This window comes from Pelophylax lessonae (genome assembly GCF_965119305.1).
Source record: "Pelophylax lessonae genome assembly, chromosome: 1".
Lineage (NCBI taxonomy): Eukaryota > Metazoa > Chordata > Amphibia > Anura > Ranidae > Pelophylax > Pelophylax lessonae.
In genome coordinates this window covers 301,545,145-301,561,881 of record NC_138768.1, presented here as the reverse complement: position 1 = coordinate 301,561,881, position 16,737 = coordinate 301,545,145, and the positions used below count along the sequence as shown (strand labels likewise).

At 42.1% G+C, this 16,737-nt stretch overlaps 1 protein-coding gene across 1 annotated transcript; it reads right to left on the bottom strand.

Moving 5' to 3' along the window:
* Positions 1-5,720: 5,720 nt before the first annotated feature.
* SELPLG (selectin P ligand) lies at positions 5,721-7,429 on the bottom strand (the record flags this gene model as incomplete). The annotated part of the gene is made up of 1 exon (XM_082243347.1): positions 5,721-7,429. One exon carries the CDS (start codon positions 7,427-7,429, stop codon positions 6,278-6,280), a length of 1,152 nt encoding a protein of 383 aa, XP_082099473.1. The 3' UTR covers positions 5,721-6,277.
* Between the last annotated feature and the right edge of the window lie 9,308 nt (positions 7,430-16,737).

Genomic DNA, 16,737 nt, shown 5'->3' with positions numbered 1-16,737 from the left:
GATTAGCGGATCAATCCCCGCTAAGCAAAACAGAGTCCACCTGGCGGAAAGCCTATGTAAAAGGACCCTTAAACAGTTGCACCTTTCTGTCAGGGCTGCTGAGTACTCTATGTTTACCAGAGGTAACTAGAATCTTCAGGGCCCTGGTACAAGAAACCATAAAGAGCCCCCTAGACCCCTGGCCGGGGCCCTTCCCTTCAAGCCTGGGGCTCTTCCCACTGATCCTGGGGCCCATTACTCTCATTGCGGGGCCCTTTATTACGGTCCTGCAGCATGACCCTTTCACAAGTTCTGCAGTGGGCCCCCTTCCTGTCATCTTGGGGCCTCCCCATGGTTGTGGAATGCCAGGGCCCTGTCGCAAGTGTGACCTTTGCGATCCTGGAAGTTCACCCACTGGTGTCGGTAGTTTTTATTTTTTGGTATTTTAATTGTATTATTTTTTATCATTTTATTTTATTTTTTCTTACAATGTCGCTGACTATGACCAACCTCTTCCTGGTTCTCTATTGTGACACATCCCCTGCAGCAGCCGACAGGAGGAGGGGGGGGGGGGGGACCAGGGGAGAACACAGGGGCCCAGAGACAGCAAAATTCAAGTGAACTGGATAGGAGGAGTGGCGGGGGCAGCATACAGAAGAACCAATCTCCTCCATTTTCCTCCTGCAGCTACAAAAGGAAAAAGAGAGACAGTGTTTTCTCTACATGCTGCCCCTGCCGTGCCTCCTATCCAGGTGTACAGGGGAGCCGCGAAATTCGCTTGATTCCCCCATCAACACAGACAGTGTTGATAGGGAAATCCCTCCATTGTGTTCTACCTGCGGGGGAAGCCGTCCCCGCCGGGAGAAGACAATGATTATTGCCAGCAGTTTTGCCAGCCGCTAGCGACAATCGCATGCAAAATCCAGCAGGATAGTTGTACCCAACTTTACTTGGTACATTCAGCCTGCCCATACAAAACGTCTATGGCCGACCTAATGATATCACTGGGGTCCCAAAAGAGAAATGTTTTGAGAAACAAAACTGTTTTAAATGAATGTTGGTTAGGTGAGTGGGGGGGTGACAGGGAAGGTACACTACAATGCCATTGCTGACCTCCTGAAAGTTCCAGTTTCCTGGCTTTCTTTAGTTTTAATGCTTAGTGAATCACTGATCCAGGACAAGTGGGTGTGCAGTGAATTCAGGACTTCTAACCACATACTTGTCCTAGATCACAGTTTTTAAGTCAATAGGACAGCCAAGCAACTGAGCTATTCAAGAGAGGTCATCAAAAGCAGCCAACACAGCTCCTTCAGTATGTTTCCATAATTTATTTAATATTACAGTATGCAAGGATGGAACCTGGGATAAGCTAAGGAACTCCTGCAAGGAAATCTAGCACCTGAATTCCCTGGGCTCCTTTTAAGATGCAAGTCGCTAAAGTCCAAGCATAGCTGAAATGCCAGCTTTGAATTGCCCTGTTAAAATTCTTTTAAAAGTTCTCAATAGTTCAGTATTCATTATCATTGCATTTTATTGTTCCATCCCGGAAAAAAATGCAATTATTTGTAAACCAGATGAAAAACACCTGCAAAAAAACAAATTTTAGGCTTATCCTCAACAGAATAGCATTACACATTTTGACACTATACTATATATGTACAATACATTTAAACAGAATCAGTTAAATACTACATTATAAAAACTCAAAAAACAAGTCATTCTATTAGCGAGATCTCTGTCCCACTTGCAATATAAAGTAAAAGACCTAATACCATGCTGCTATTTAATGCAAATTTCCAAGTTATTGCTAGGTCGGTGGGCCTACTTTGTTAAAATTTGATGTGTGGTGGGGCTTTGGCAGTCTTTAACTAATCAGGTGCATTGTTTTCATGCAGGCTGTCCGGGTGGTCAACATTCGGCAGAGCTGGTGACAAAGAACGAGGGGAAAGTTTCCTCTCGGGTAAGAAACTGCTGACATATTTTTTCGGACCCAATTATAACCAAGGTAAAGTGCATTTTTATCACTGACCTCCAACATAAGAGAAATCTTCCTCCCACTGACCAACAGTGTAAAGGGGCAATTCTTCACTTACCAACAATGAAAGGATGCAGTTTTCCACTGACCACCAATGTAAGGGGGCACTTTTGCACTACCCGCCAATTTAAGGGGGCGCTTCTTCACTAACCACCAATGTAAGTGGGCAATTCTTCACTAACCACTAATGTAAGTGGGCATTTCTTCACTTACCACCAATGTAAGGGGGCACTTCTTCACTAACCACCAATGTAAGTGGGCACTTCTTCACTAACCACCAATGTAAGTGGGCACTTCTTCACTAACCACCAATGTAAGTGGGCATTTCTTTAATAACCACCAATGTAAGGGGGCACTTCTTCACTAACCACCAATGTAAGTGGGCACTTCTTCACTAACCACCAATGTAAGTGGGCATTTCTTCACTAACCACCAATGTAAGTGGGCACTTCTTCACTAACCACCAATGCAAGGGGGCATTTCTTCACTAACCACCAATGTAAGCGGGCACTTCTTCACTAACCACCAATGTAAGTGGGCACTTCTTCACTAACCACCAATGTAAGGGGGCATTTATCAATAACCACCAAGTTAGGGGGCACTTTTCCATTAGGCTTCATGTACACGGGACGTTTGAAAACCTGTCCCAAATGCTATACCTTATAACAGCTATAACGGCTAGTAACCAATGGTTAAAAACGTCCTTTGTGCTGCGTTTACATGCCGCGTTTATGCACGTTTAGTGCCGTTTGCATTTAGAAGCGTTTTTACATTGTAAAATAGTCAGAAACGTATCCCCATTGAAAACACCTATAAATGAAACGCTTATAAACGCGAGTTACCACATTTAGACGCATTTGCACGCTGTTACAAGCATTTGGCATTTCATTTGCTGTAAAAAAATTCCACTAAACTCATCTGCCTGTAAAGGACTATAAAGGACTCAGTGTACATGGACAGATAAGATAACATAGAGGAGAGTTCAGGGGCTGCTGAAAAAAGCACCCAACTCCTCCTAAACGTCCGTTTATCAGCAGCAGTGTACACGAGGCCTTAAACACCATTGTAAGGGGGCAGTTCTACACTGATCATCAATGTAAAGGGATACTTCTCCCCTAATCTTCATTAACTACCAATTTAAGTGGACAATTGTCCACTAACCACCAATCTAAGAGGCACTTTTACACGAACCACTAGAGTAAGAGGACATAAATGTATTGACCAATAATGCAAGGGGGCACACTTCTTCACTAACCCCAAATATAAAAGGCATTTTCCACTAACCACCAATGTGAAAGTTTTTATTATAAAGGAAGAGGTTGTAAAAAAGATAGTTTCCACCAGGTATCAAATATGCTAGGCAGATAATTAGATGTCTGAAGTCAATATACCCTATTTTTGCTTCACTCCATATCATTTCATGCCACCTCATTTCACAGTTTAGAGAACCAGTTCCAGTTTACCCAAGCCTGTTGTGACACCCTATTAGATGACCACGACTTTCCTCAATATAATATATTTTCTTAATTTGATAATAACATTGTTCTTGTGTTTTTTTTTATTTTTATTTGACAAGTCTATTAAATTATAATAGGCCATAACATGTTTTTGCCCTTAGCATAACTACAAGGCATAAAATTGTGCAGTATATTAAAAAAAAAGAAATTTCCAATGTAAACTATTTCAAGGTGTAAATCCTAAACCCTGGAAATTAGGAACCATTGGTATCACCAAATAAAATATTTATTGATAAATGTAGAGTAAATAGAGGGCCTAATATTTCTGTGGTAAAGACTAGACTTCAGAAGACTGATCTTTTAGATCCAGGAGATGCCAGCAGAATGACTTGCCTGGTACACGCGGTAAGGTTTATTTCGTTCAACGAGTTGGCTGAACAGAAAAAAGGTCTCTGTACTAACTATGCAAAGTGGTACAGCAATCTCCCTGCTGTCCTATTGTGTTCTGACAGGGGGAACATGACCCCACCCCCCCCTCCACCCCTACCCCCACTTGCCAGAATACACCGGCCAGTGCTCGCCGATCGGCTGCAGGTTCTCCAGTATGCTCATTCGATAGGCCAGCTTCTGTTGGACAAACAGCTGTATACTTGGGCCAAAAGTCGGCTGGTTTCTACTGTAATGGCTGATTTTGGCCTATATTCGGCCTCTTTGTATGGGGCTTTACCAATTAACTGCTTATACTGCCCCTAGTTATATTGATAAGCTAGTTGCTGAGCCCCTATCTGCTATTCTGGGGTAGAAGTAAATGTAAATGTTGAAACCACTGCCTGCTAGTTGTGAGTATCTCATGAGACTTTGGGCCAAGAAAATAGCCATGGCTGTTTAGGGGCTTAGCTAAAAAACACAAAAGGGAGATCTCAGTACCAGAGTTCCAAAGATTTGGGAAGGAATATCAGTTTCAGGTGCAGTCAGAGCCGCTGATAAGTGTAGACCACCAGCCCTCCTGTACCGGGCCCCGATCTGTCATCTCAGCAGGGGGGGCAAGGAGGTAGAGCAGACGGGGACTCCCAATTCCTGTCCACCAATTAGACAATCCCCCGCTGTGCAGCTATTTAGAAAAAAAACATCACCGAGCCCCCTGTTTTCAGTGGAAGCGGGGGACAGTTTTATCACTTTCGGGTTTAAAAGGATTAATCCGCCGCAGCGCGCTACACAGTTGAAGCCGGCCTCTTCAATATGAATACACTGCGGCAGGCTGGGAACGATGCAGCAGATTAATCAGCCTGAACCCAAAAGTAAAAAAATAGCCCACTTACTGTCCCCCCACTTCCACTGAACACAGGGGACCCAGGGATGTTTTGTTTTCTAAATAGCTGCACAGCGGGGGACAGAAATTGGGAGTCCCTGTCTGCTCTATCATGCCCCCCCCCCCAGTTCCCTCCAGCCCTAGTCGCCCAGCTCAGTGGTGCCCAGGAGGAAGGGAGAGGACCAGATATACCAGCGGTGGCCAGCTGCAGGAGGAACCACCTACAGGACAACCACTGCACCCAGGCCCCAGGTAGAAGACGGCATCCAGACCAGGTACTGGGGGGGACTAACAATGCTCCATTTGAATTCTTAGGTAATACCAAGCACGTTTGGAGTGACACATCTGAGAGGCATTGCTGTAGATTATGGTACACTAGTGTTGCCCTCTGAAGATTGAACCACAGTGGATCACTTTTCAGAGGGTGTTTGACAGGCGGCAAGGAAGCATTATGATGCCTCTTCACCATCTGATTTAAACCTTAAAAACCTGCACCACCTCGCTGCAATTGCGTTCGTTGTACATGGTTGTGAGGCATCCGTATTCAGTGGAGTAGGATGCATTTGGCCACTGAACGCGATGGGGGGATATTTTTGTATACCCTCATGTGCTGCCTTTGCCATTACCCCCTCCTAACCACTTCATTCTGTACACTACATATCCCAGACCCCTGCATTCTATACATACACCCGATACCTACCCTCCCACTGTGCAGTTTTGCCAGATCCTTATTTCTCCAAGGCACACAATCCACGCTGCCTCCTTTTTCTCTGCTTGCTGACTGCAGGCTGGGGGAGCGGTGGTCGGGCTCAGGCCCGGTCAGATGGGGGGGGGGGGTGCCTGTAAGGTAGGCTGTATGGGGCCCCATGATTTCTAACAGTGGCCCTGATCGCTGATCTTGCCTGTAATGTTTATGCAGATAAGGACTTTTTTTTACATCTCTCTTGATCTGCATATTTGTTTCAGGTCAGTAACTGAGAAAGTATTTAAGCCAGTTTAAGCCAGTATATCAGAATAACAGCCAAACAAATAGCAAAGTAATGAGAAGGTCAGCAAAGGTTTCCCTCACATGGCTGGCTTACGTTAAACAACTATTAATGTCCTGCAGGTCTGCATGCTTCTTAACATATAACACCTTTAATTAACAAGAGTAGAGTGCTGAAAAAGAGTTCTTTTTATGAGATGTGTAAGAAAAAGCATATTTCAGTTTAGATTTAAAGTTTCACAACCAGACAAGTTCACACCTGTCACGTGTGACTCATATTGAGCCAATGAGTACCAAAAATCAGAGCCATTTCCGTTTTTTTTGTACTTTTTATAAGTCGTTCTCCATGAAATCTAGTTGAGTGATATATTTTGAACGTGTCAAATATGCACCAAAAGTTTGTAAATCAATAAGTATATTGTGCTAAATATTTGATGTTCCCAATCACGCTTGTGTGAACATAGCATTATACTCATCAAAGCAAACAGACATGTCTTCCAAGATTTATTGCACTAGTGATCAGGCAAAAAGCTATTGAGTGTGGTGTTGTCACCGTCACTTTCCTCCGGAGCGGTAAATGTCCTCAGTCTTTTGGGTTTCACTTTGCTCTGTTGGTCGTTCTCTGGCAGTAGAGAAGAGATACATCTCATTTCTGTATAGGTGGCTGGATGACGCAGTTTCTGTCTTTGTCTCAAAGTGGAAAGTTTGGCAGCAAGTGCAATAGTAGTTACAATAAAGACTGTGCACACAACAGCAAGAATAAGTATAGTGAGCATACACTGTTTCATTAGCGTCTGGGTAAGTATTTTATCATCTGAAGTGGTGGATGTGTGTGTTACTGGTACAGGTGTTGTGGAGGAACCTTTGAAACCTGGAATCCATCCAGTTGTTTCTCCATGTGTAGTTGGATCAACTGATGTTAACATGGGTTTGGATGGTGTGTCATTCGGAATTTTTGATGATACAACAGATGTAGTTTCTGTAGTTTCCTCCTCCGCTTTTTTACTGGTACTATCAGGTATACTGCTTGGAACTTTAATAATTGTTGAATGGATTTGACCAGATGTGGTAGCTTCAGTAACTGTACTCTTTGTAAAAACAGGCAAATCTTTAGATTTGGTGGGACTTGGTGTAGAAAGTTGTTCTTGAGTGCTTTCAAATTTCATTTGCGTGGCTATTGTTGTTATTGCTGCAGTGGGCGATTTGTCTGTTTGTGTTGTTTCAGCTCCATTGAGTTTTACTTCTTCTGTCAAAGTGTGATCTGGTTCGCTTGAGGGTGTGGTTTCATCTTCATCAACTTGCGCCATAACAGGAGGTTTCTTATATGGAGCTTTCGTAGGCAACACAATAAGCGGGGTGACCCCTGGAGGCTTTTCCAATGGGGATTTTGAGACCTTTTCAGTCTTTGAAGGGAACTTATTTTCTGGCTGAGATTCAGCTTTCTTTTTATCCGAAATGTCTCTTACCATGCGGATTAAAGTAAGAAGTGTTTTATCTGATTTGTCTTGTGTTTTCCATTCGAACACTAGAGGAGAACTCCCATATTCTTCTCTACCATGGGGATCAGTCAAAAAGGATTGATCTGGAAGTGGATGCTTGTCACCAGTTGCAGAGGAAAGGGCTGTTAGGTACAGCAAAATTGTAGCCCACAGTGAAGGCATCATCCCTGTGTTAGAGATATTACAATTAATTCATTTGAAATAATAGTACATCATATTTGTTAACAATAAGCTCCAAAGTGAACATATTAGTATATCAAAATAATTTGTGTGTTAAGATCTAGCTAAGAAAAGACGTGAAATTAATATGTGATAGGAGAAGTGCCAGATTCTAAACTGCTGGTAGCTGCGTCAATTACTCTACTGATCTGCAACACATTGACACGGATTAAATTTTAGACCTAACCCTGGCTTTACCGTTAGTCTTACCCAGTTGTACAAACTCTTCTCATTCAGGCCTGGTTCACACCTATGCAGGTTGCAGTTTGCTTATTCCAGGTGCATTTTGCATTTTTCAATACATGTTTTTGATCCATTGAAGTCTTTGGAACCAAAAACCAGAAGAAAGTCCCTGGCCCTTACCATAAAATGCACAGATGTGAATGTGATCCATAGGAAACAATGTTAAATGGACTGTAGTGTGTTTCTGCAAAACGTAAAACGCACTAAAAAATGCATAGGAGTGAACCACCAGGCCTTACTGAAATTGCTTATTCTGATTTTACTGCCTGATTTTACTTTACTGTGTTTGTGGGCTTCCGTCAGAATACTGCTTCCTCCAGTCTGAACATAGATATTAGATATTCTAGCCGCCCTCCATACAAAACTATCTGAGAAAAAATTGTATAAGATCTGGAACATTTATTGAACAAACCCACACTGAATATATACCACACACAGGTCAGGTGCCGGATTACATTATCGTATGCACATGAATTTGTATACAGAAATATAATTAACCTAAACTATTTACCTAGCCACATGGACAGAAACAATAGGTGAGTTAATTAACAATTAACAATGGGACAGACATGCTTAGCAGAGAACACATAACACCTCAATACACAGACAATAGCAGGAGACCACCAGTAACAGTGGTCCCTCCATACAAAACTAGCCGAGAATAAATTGTATAAGATCTGGAACATTTATTGAACAAACTCACACTGAATATATACTACACACAGGTCAGGTGCCTGATTAAATTATCGTATGCAGATGAAATTGTATACAGAAATGTAATTAACCAAATCTATTTACCTAGCCACATGGACAGAAACAATAGGTGAGTTAATTAACAATTATCAATGGGACAGACATGCTTAGCAGAGAACACATAACACCTCAATACACAGACAATAGCAGGAGACCACCAGTAACAGACTGTCAGTCTCTTACATTGAAGATCATGAAACAGAGGCCAATGTGACCAGCTCGTTCAATGAACATGTTCAGAATCAAACAGACCAGGAATACTCTCCATATATTTCTTGAGATATATGGTTGATAAATATTACTGTCCCATTTGAAGTAAACCAAACCATATTCTCAGTGTCCATTAAGTAGCTGTCCATCATTTTCTTGGTCACCCTGTGCCCCCAATAGACACAGGGTGATTTACACATAAGAGGGGCCTAGGGAGCTGAGAGAGGGATTTCTCAACCTCTCTAAGGTAAGCTGGGTTCCATGGTCCCCCCAACCAAAGTGACTTCCGTCACACTGCCCAATGTGAGCTTCTTAAAGTGTGCATTAAAAGCTGAAGCAAGGCAGTTGTAGCCTGCCTTAGTGGATTTCACTTCCATAAACAATGTGAGCATTACTAAAAGCAGTCTGCATGCAAATGCAGCCTGCCTAGAAAATGTCACTACTCCAGACTATCATCTACCTATAAAGGCATTTTGATATTTTCTTAACCATACCCCCCAACATTTAAGATGGGAATGCGGGACACCTATTAGCAAAACTATGTAGACATAGGACACACCCCCTGCCACGCCCCCTTAAAGGAGAATTATACAAAAAAAAATATAGTTAAACCCACTACTACCCCTTATATTGGATTTTGAAATTCCCAAATGCATCAATTTAGAATTTGGATGAAAGGGTTTGCACTGGGAAACACTTTTTGAAAGATAAAAAATGCATTTTATATACAACTATATAGATCAGACTAAAATGAGGGACAAATGAGGAGGAAAGAGGGAGAGAGGGACTTTGTTCTAAATCAGGGACAGTTGGGAGCTATGTTTTAACACCTCCCAAGAGCCAGCCGACTGCTTGCATTTGCATCGGGGGGGGGGGGGGGGGCTGAAGAATCTTAAAGTACAACTAAAGGCACAACTTTTTTTTTTTTTTTTTTTTAGTTTTGGACAGAGGGTAGATGAATTAGAGCCACTGTCAGTTTTTTATTGCTGTCTGTGCCCCCATTAGGGAGATTTACTCTCTCTATTTGTCCTGTTTACCATTATCATTGAATGTAAAAGAATATCCCAAAATTTGGGTTGTCCCCAGTACCAGAGGGAAAATATTCCAATTGGGGGACTAGTTCTGGTGATCTGGGGGACCCCAAAGGATTCCCCTAATTTGCAGGGATTTATTCTCTCTTCCTATTTTGGCTATGGGACAGGAAGTGAAGGGAAATCTCCCCAATGGGACACAGATGGCAAAAAATAAACTGACAGGGGTTATAACCCTCCCTTACTCTATCCTAAGGTTCTACTTTAGGAGGAATACTGAGGCATTGTGGTGTGATGCTTTCAGGAAGCTTTCTATAGCACCCTGCAGGCCCCACTCACAAGTCCTTGCATGAATTGCATAGAAAAGAACAGAGAGCCCATGATGACTTCACTGAGGCTAAAATAGGATACGTAATGAAAATGGAAAGGTTTTACATAAAGAAGTCATTATTGTGTTGATGAGGTGGAAGGGAGGAACAGGAGAAGACAAAATATGAGCAGATTAAACTAGACCTTTTAAATAATTGGCATGTTTTAGGAAATATAAACATAGATAAATACAACTTTAGATATGAACATTACACTTACAGTGGTACAGTAGGTTGAAAGTATGTGAAAAAGGGGAAATTGATATATTGGCCTTGTGGAAGCTGAATTGACACTTGGCATGGAGTGTGGTTTTTATAAATGATTTTGGATTTTGTTGAAGTCATTGCAGTGTTCTGGAGAAGCTTTTTCTGATCTATGGTTTGTTACCTGGCTGGGGATCTTCCTGTGGATTGTACATGACTGGAGGAGGGCAGTGCGTGTGTGCTGGGAAGTGATTCACAAAGAGACATGGTGTTTGTAGACTTTTTTCATTTCATCCTGGGGACTACTAAGAAAAGGCATGTGTTCTGTGCCCACCAGCTGAGTGTTTGTGAATAAATATGATTTTATAGGCCTGGAGTATCATTCCCGTTTTGGGATTCTTTAACAACATTTTGCAATAGCAATAATGGTTGCCAAGAACTGTTTGTGAATAAACAAGTGTTTTACCTAATGTACTCCGAATTCCTCCCACATTCCAATGATATGCCGGTAGGTTTTATAACTACTTCAGCTCCGGAAGGTTTTACCTCCTTAATGACCAGGGTATTTTTTGCGATTTGGCACTGTGTTACTTTAACAATTGCGCGGTCGTGCAACGCTGTACCCAAATACAATTGATGTCCTTTTTTTTCCCCACAGATAAAGCTTTCTTTTGGTGGTATTTGATCACCTCTGGGGTTTTTAGATTTTGCGCTATAAACAAAAAGAGTGTCAATTTTGAACAATATACACAATATTTTTTACTTTCTGCTATAAAATATTCCCAATAAAATTTTTTTAAAAATCTAATTTTTTTATCAGTTTACGCCAATTTGTATTCTGCTACAAATTGGTTTGGTTAAAAAAAATCCCGAAAAACGTATTTTAATTGGTTTGCCCAAAAGTTATCGCGTTTACAAACTATGGGATAGATTTTTGGACTTTTTATTTGTTTTGACCCATAACTGACATTTTTGACACTTTTTGGGGACCAGTGACATGAATACAGTAATCAGTGCTAAATAATATGCACTGTTACTGTATAAATGACATTGGCAGTGAAGGGGGTTAATACTGGGGGTGATCAAAAGGTTAAATGTATGCCTTAATGTGCTTACTAACTGTGGGGGGGGGGGGCTCTGTGACAGGCACACAGAGATCAGTGTTTTAGCTTAGCTGAAACACACGATCTCAGTGTGCCTGTCTGACATAAGAGCCACCTGCCTTGTTTACATAGGCAGGCGGCTCTTCTGTCAGGTTCTGTGAAGATCACGAGAGGCCGGCGGCGATCGTGCCTGCTCCTCCCGTGGTCTGCCTCCTGCTCTGTCTGATCACAGCGGGAGTGTGGCTCCGGTGGCGCGCGCACACCCCTGAGACCGCGTGTGTATAATCACGTACTTTTTCATGATTATGCGCAGCCGAGTTGCCCTATCAATCTGTAGTAAATAGTAAATCTGCGTGGGGCGGTCAGCAAGGGGTTAACTCCTGTCCAAATTGTCTCTAGTATGTGTGTGCATGTATGTATGAATGTGAGATAGGGACCTTAAATTGTAAGCTCCTTGAGGGCAGGGACTGATGAGAAGGTATAGTATGTAAAATGCTACATCAATTTTCAGTGCTGTGTTCCTGTAACAAATATATAAATAATGTTTTCTGTTGGTAAGGGCTTTGCACAACCGGAAGTGCACTTTCACCATGGGTATGACCGATGGTGCAAGCAAAGACAGGCACATCTGATGTCACCCATCACTCTTGGTGAAAGATCTGCCACTCCCTCACTATCTGAAAAACAGGGAAATATAATCATTTTACAACAAGCAAGCATACTTTATGAATTCTGACAAGCTTTTATCATCCCAGGCTGACTTTATAGTCACTTCGCATACTGACATTGGGTTCATATACTAAAAGCAAATAGACTGTTGACTTTGAAATGGAAGTAGCATTTTGCAATGGAATTTTTCCCAGAGCTTAGTGAATCCAGGGAAGTTTCATTTTGCAAAGAATACCGCATCATGTGCAAGGAAAATAAACAAAACAGCATTTTTGCTTGCATGTGATTGAATGATGGAAGTCAGCAGAGCTTTGCTTCATTCACCAACCTCTAAGGAAAATTCCCTTGCAAAGTGCACAGATTATTAGAAAATCAACCCCAATATATCCTGGGGTATATTAGTATTTGTTACCTGAAGTTGATGGTCATTTCCAGACCTTAGTTATTGATACCCATGAAAAATATTTGCAAACCTCAATACTGTGACTATGTTCAAATTTACTGTAAAAATACCAAGGGTGTCTTCACCACCACTGTTTCACAACCTCCTTATGACATACGTCTCCAGTTGTACACTACAAGATTTCAGGAAGTGATGCTTGTGCTTCTAACACTTTGAAAACTGTTGTCAGAAAAGGACATCAGTATCCAAATGCAGTCATAACACTTAATGCATCTTAATCTTAAATCAATCAATAGTAACCCATGATATTTTACCAAGGGAAACTGCTTTTTTTCTACAATATCCCTGTATTTTATCACGTTGCAATATCACGTTCAATTTGTTATGTTATTAGTCTTACCCTTAGGCCCCGTTCACACTGGGGCGACGCTACTTTCCCGGGCGACCTCAAAGGGCGCGGCGCGCTGCTCGCACCGCGACCTCGGAGCGGACGGCACGGACTTCATAACATTGAAGTCTATGCAGGTCGCTCCAGGTCGCCCCAAAGAAGCTCCGGACCCTTTTTCTAAGTCGGAGCAACTTGTGTCGCTCCTATTATAACGGGTCCACAGCTTCTCTATGGAAGGCGACCTGTCAGGCGACCAGGTCGCCTGACAGTTTGCCCCAGTGTGAACGGGGGCTTAGGGCTCTTTCACACGGTCTTCCTCCGTAGGCGGATCCGTGCTGCTCAGCAGGGATCGATCCGCCGATCCCCGCTGAGCCGGCGGATGACAGCTCCGTCTCCGCTTGCAGTGCGGAGAGGGAGGTGTCACAGCTCCCGCTGCTCTCTATGGGGGATTGGATGAGAGCGGACCGCCTGTCCACTCTCATCCGATCCGATACCTGAACGGATGGAAAAATAGGGTTTCCATCCGTCCAGATTTCATGGACAGGATCGGATACGGATGTCAGCAGGTGTCAGCGGAGGTGTCTCTGCTGACATCCGCTGCCCCATAGAGCTGCATGGAGGATCCCATCAGATCCGCCTAAAAAACTGACAGGAACTGGATCTGATCGGATCGCCCGTGTGAAAGAGCCCTTACTGTCATTATATTTGAACAAATCTTATAATTGAATGGGACATTCATAATATTCTTGCATATCCTGTACATCACATGTCCAATAGTCATTCCTAGACATGGGGAGATGTCCAATGACACTTGTGCACTGATGATCTAAACAAGTAAAGCAAGAAGTGCAGAGGCGAATAAACCCCACAGAGGCGGCATTGTGGCCCTATAGCTTTAGCACTACCAGTCTGCCACCTTTATTTATATATAAAAATCTATATATAGTGCAGGCATTGAAAATGTATGTGCTAGATGGAAACAGTAATGTGGGCGCAAGAATTTTTTGCTGTTTCATTACTGAAACTTGATGATTAAAATTGTGACAAAAACAGACAATAATAACGTGTTAGAACAGTGGTTCTTAACCTTGTTGGAGATACTGAACCCCACCAGTTTCATATGCGCATTCAACGAACCCTTCTTAATTGGAGAAATAAAATATGATTTTTTCAAATTCAAAACATACGTATATATTTAGGTATATATTTATACATAGGTGCACAAAATGAACAAAACCATTAAATAACAAAACCATTAAGAACATAGAACAAAACCATTAAAAACATGATTTTCACACAAAAACAAAAACATAATAATGAATATTTACTGCAAATCAGTGTGACTTCTGCTGTTGTCTTTGAGAGACCAGTTCAGAAATTACCTCCGCCGAACCCGCGAGACTAACTCACCGAACCCCTGGGGTTCGATCGAACCCAGGTTAAGAACCACTGCGTTAGAAACTAGTGGGGAATAAATGAAAAAAAAAAAAAAAATGCTCACCTACACATTGTTATAGCTGCATTTTCAGATGATTTTCTAGATTCTATTCTATGTGTCCTTGGTAGATACATGACAATATTTTGGTTTATTCAATAAGGTAAAAGAAATGTGTAGCAATCAACTTCAACCAATATTGATTCATCTTTTTCTAGTTTTGCTTCAGCAAGGAAAATGCTACAGATTAGTGAATGTCACACGTTCACTATGGATCAGCTGTGACAAGCTAAAATGACATTTCTCCATGGATGAGTTTTTTTTACACTGATATCCCTACTATCCTGAGCGCCAATGGGGATCTACGCCTACCATGTCCCTACTTATGTCCCTACCATAGTCATCTAATCACATATTCACTAGAACCAATATGGTCCTAAAGCGGTAATAAAACCAAAACCAAATATTAAAGTGAATGTAAACCCCACTTGGTCATTTTTACCTAGCCTATAATAAGTCTTACCTGTAGGTAAAAAGAAAATCTCCTAAACGTGCACTGTTTTAGGAGATATTCACCCTGAATACAGCCAGTGACATCACTGGGGCATGCGCTCTAAAGGTGCCGGAACTTCAGAGCTTCTTGCTGGAACCGAGGGCTGCATGTGTGGGGGTGACATCATTGTGGCTCCGGCCAATTACAAAGCCAGAAGAAAGAGGGGGAACATGTCAGCCCTCTCAGCGGTGACATTACAGAGCTGGAGGGCTTTGTTCCAAGGTGAGTATTTTCACATTGTGCTGCTAGTATGCGATGCATACTAGCACATTATGCCATTGCCTTGCAGGTTTTCTTTTTAGCAACATCCACTGTTTACAACTGCTTTAAAGGGTAACTCCACTTTTGTGGGGCAAAACATAGCAAATAAATAAAAAATAATATAGTGCATACAATTGCGACATGTCATATTGTAATTTAATTGTATTAAAAATGACCTTTCCTTTTCAATCTGCAGCATGGTAATCTTCTGTAAAATGCATTATGGCTACCTGGAGGTGTTCTGTACACAGAGTGTTCTGTACACAGAACAAAAAAAGAAAATGAATGCAGCCACCACATCTAATATCACAGTTTTGGTTTTGGGTTTATTACTGCTTTAAGCCAAGGAACCAGTAGTATGATGAGTAATTTGAATATACTTGTATATTTTTGTTTACATGATACACACACACACACCGTATATATATATATACACATATACACTCACCAGCCACTTTATTAGGTACACCTCACTAGTACTGGGTTGGACCCCCTTCTGCCTTCAGAACTGTCTTAATTCTTAGTGGCATAGATTCAACAAGGTGTTGGAAACGTTCCTCAGAGATTTTGGTTCATACTGACATGATGGCATCACACAGTTGCTGCAGATTTGTCAGCTGCACATCCATGATGAAAATCTCCCGTTCCACCACATCCCAAAGGTGCTCTATTGGATGAGATCTGGTGACTGCGGAGGCCATTGGAGTAAAGTGACCTCATTGTCATGTTCAGGAAACCAGTGGTGAGATGATTTGAGCTTTGTGACATGGTGCATTATCCTGCTGCAAGGAGCCATCAGAAGATGGGTACACTTTAGTCATAAAGGGATGGACATGGTCAGCAACAATACTCAGGTAGGCCGTGGTGTTTAAACGATGCTCAATTGGTACTAAGGGGCCCAAAGTGTGCCAAGAAAATATCCCCCACACCATTACACCACCACCAGCCTGAACCGTTGATGGATCCATGCTTTCATGTTGTTTACACCAAATTCTGACCCCCACCATCTGAATGTCTCAGCTGATATCAAAACTCATCAGACCAGGCAATGTTTTCCAATCTTCTATAGTCCAGTTTTGGTGAGCCTGTGTGAATTGTAGCCTCAGTTTCCTGTTAGTAGCTGACAGGAGTGGAACCCGGTGTGGTCTTCTGCTGCTGTAGCCCATCTGCTTCAACGTTCGATGTGTTGTGCATTCATAAATGGTATTCTGCATACCTTGGTTGTAAGGAGTGGTTATTTGAGCTACTGTTGCCTTTCTATCATCTCAAAACAGTCTGCCCATTCTCCTCTGACATAAACAAGGCATTTCTGTCCACACAACCGCCGCTCACTGGATATTTTCTCTTTTCGGAACATTCTCTGTAAACCCTAGAGATGGTTGTGCGTGATAATCCCAGTAGAACAGCAGTTTTTGAAATACCCAGATCAGCCTATCTGGCACCAACAACCATGCCACGTTCAAAGTCACTTAAATCCCCTTTCTTCATCATTCTGATGGTCAAGTTTGAACTTCAGCAAGTCGTCTTCTGCACATCTAGATGCCTAAATGCATTGAGTTGCTGCCACTTGATTAGCTGATTAGCAATTTGTGTTACCAAGCAGGTGAACGGTACCTAATAAAGTGGCCAATGA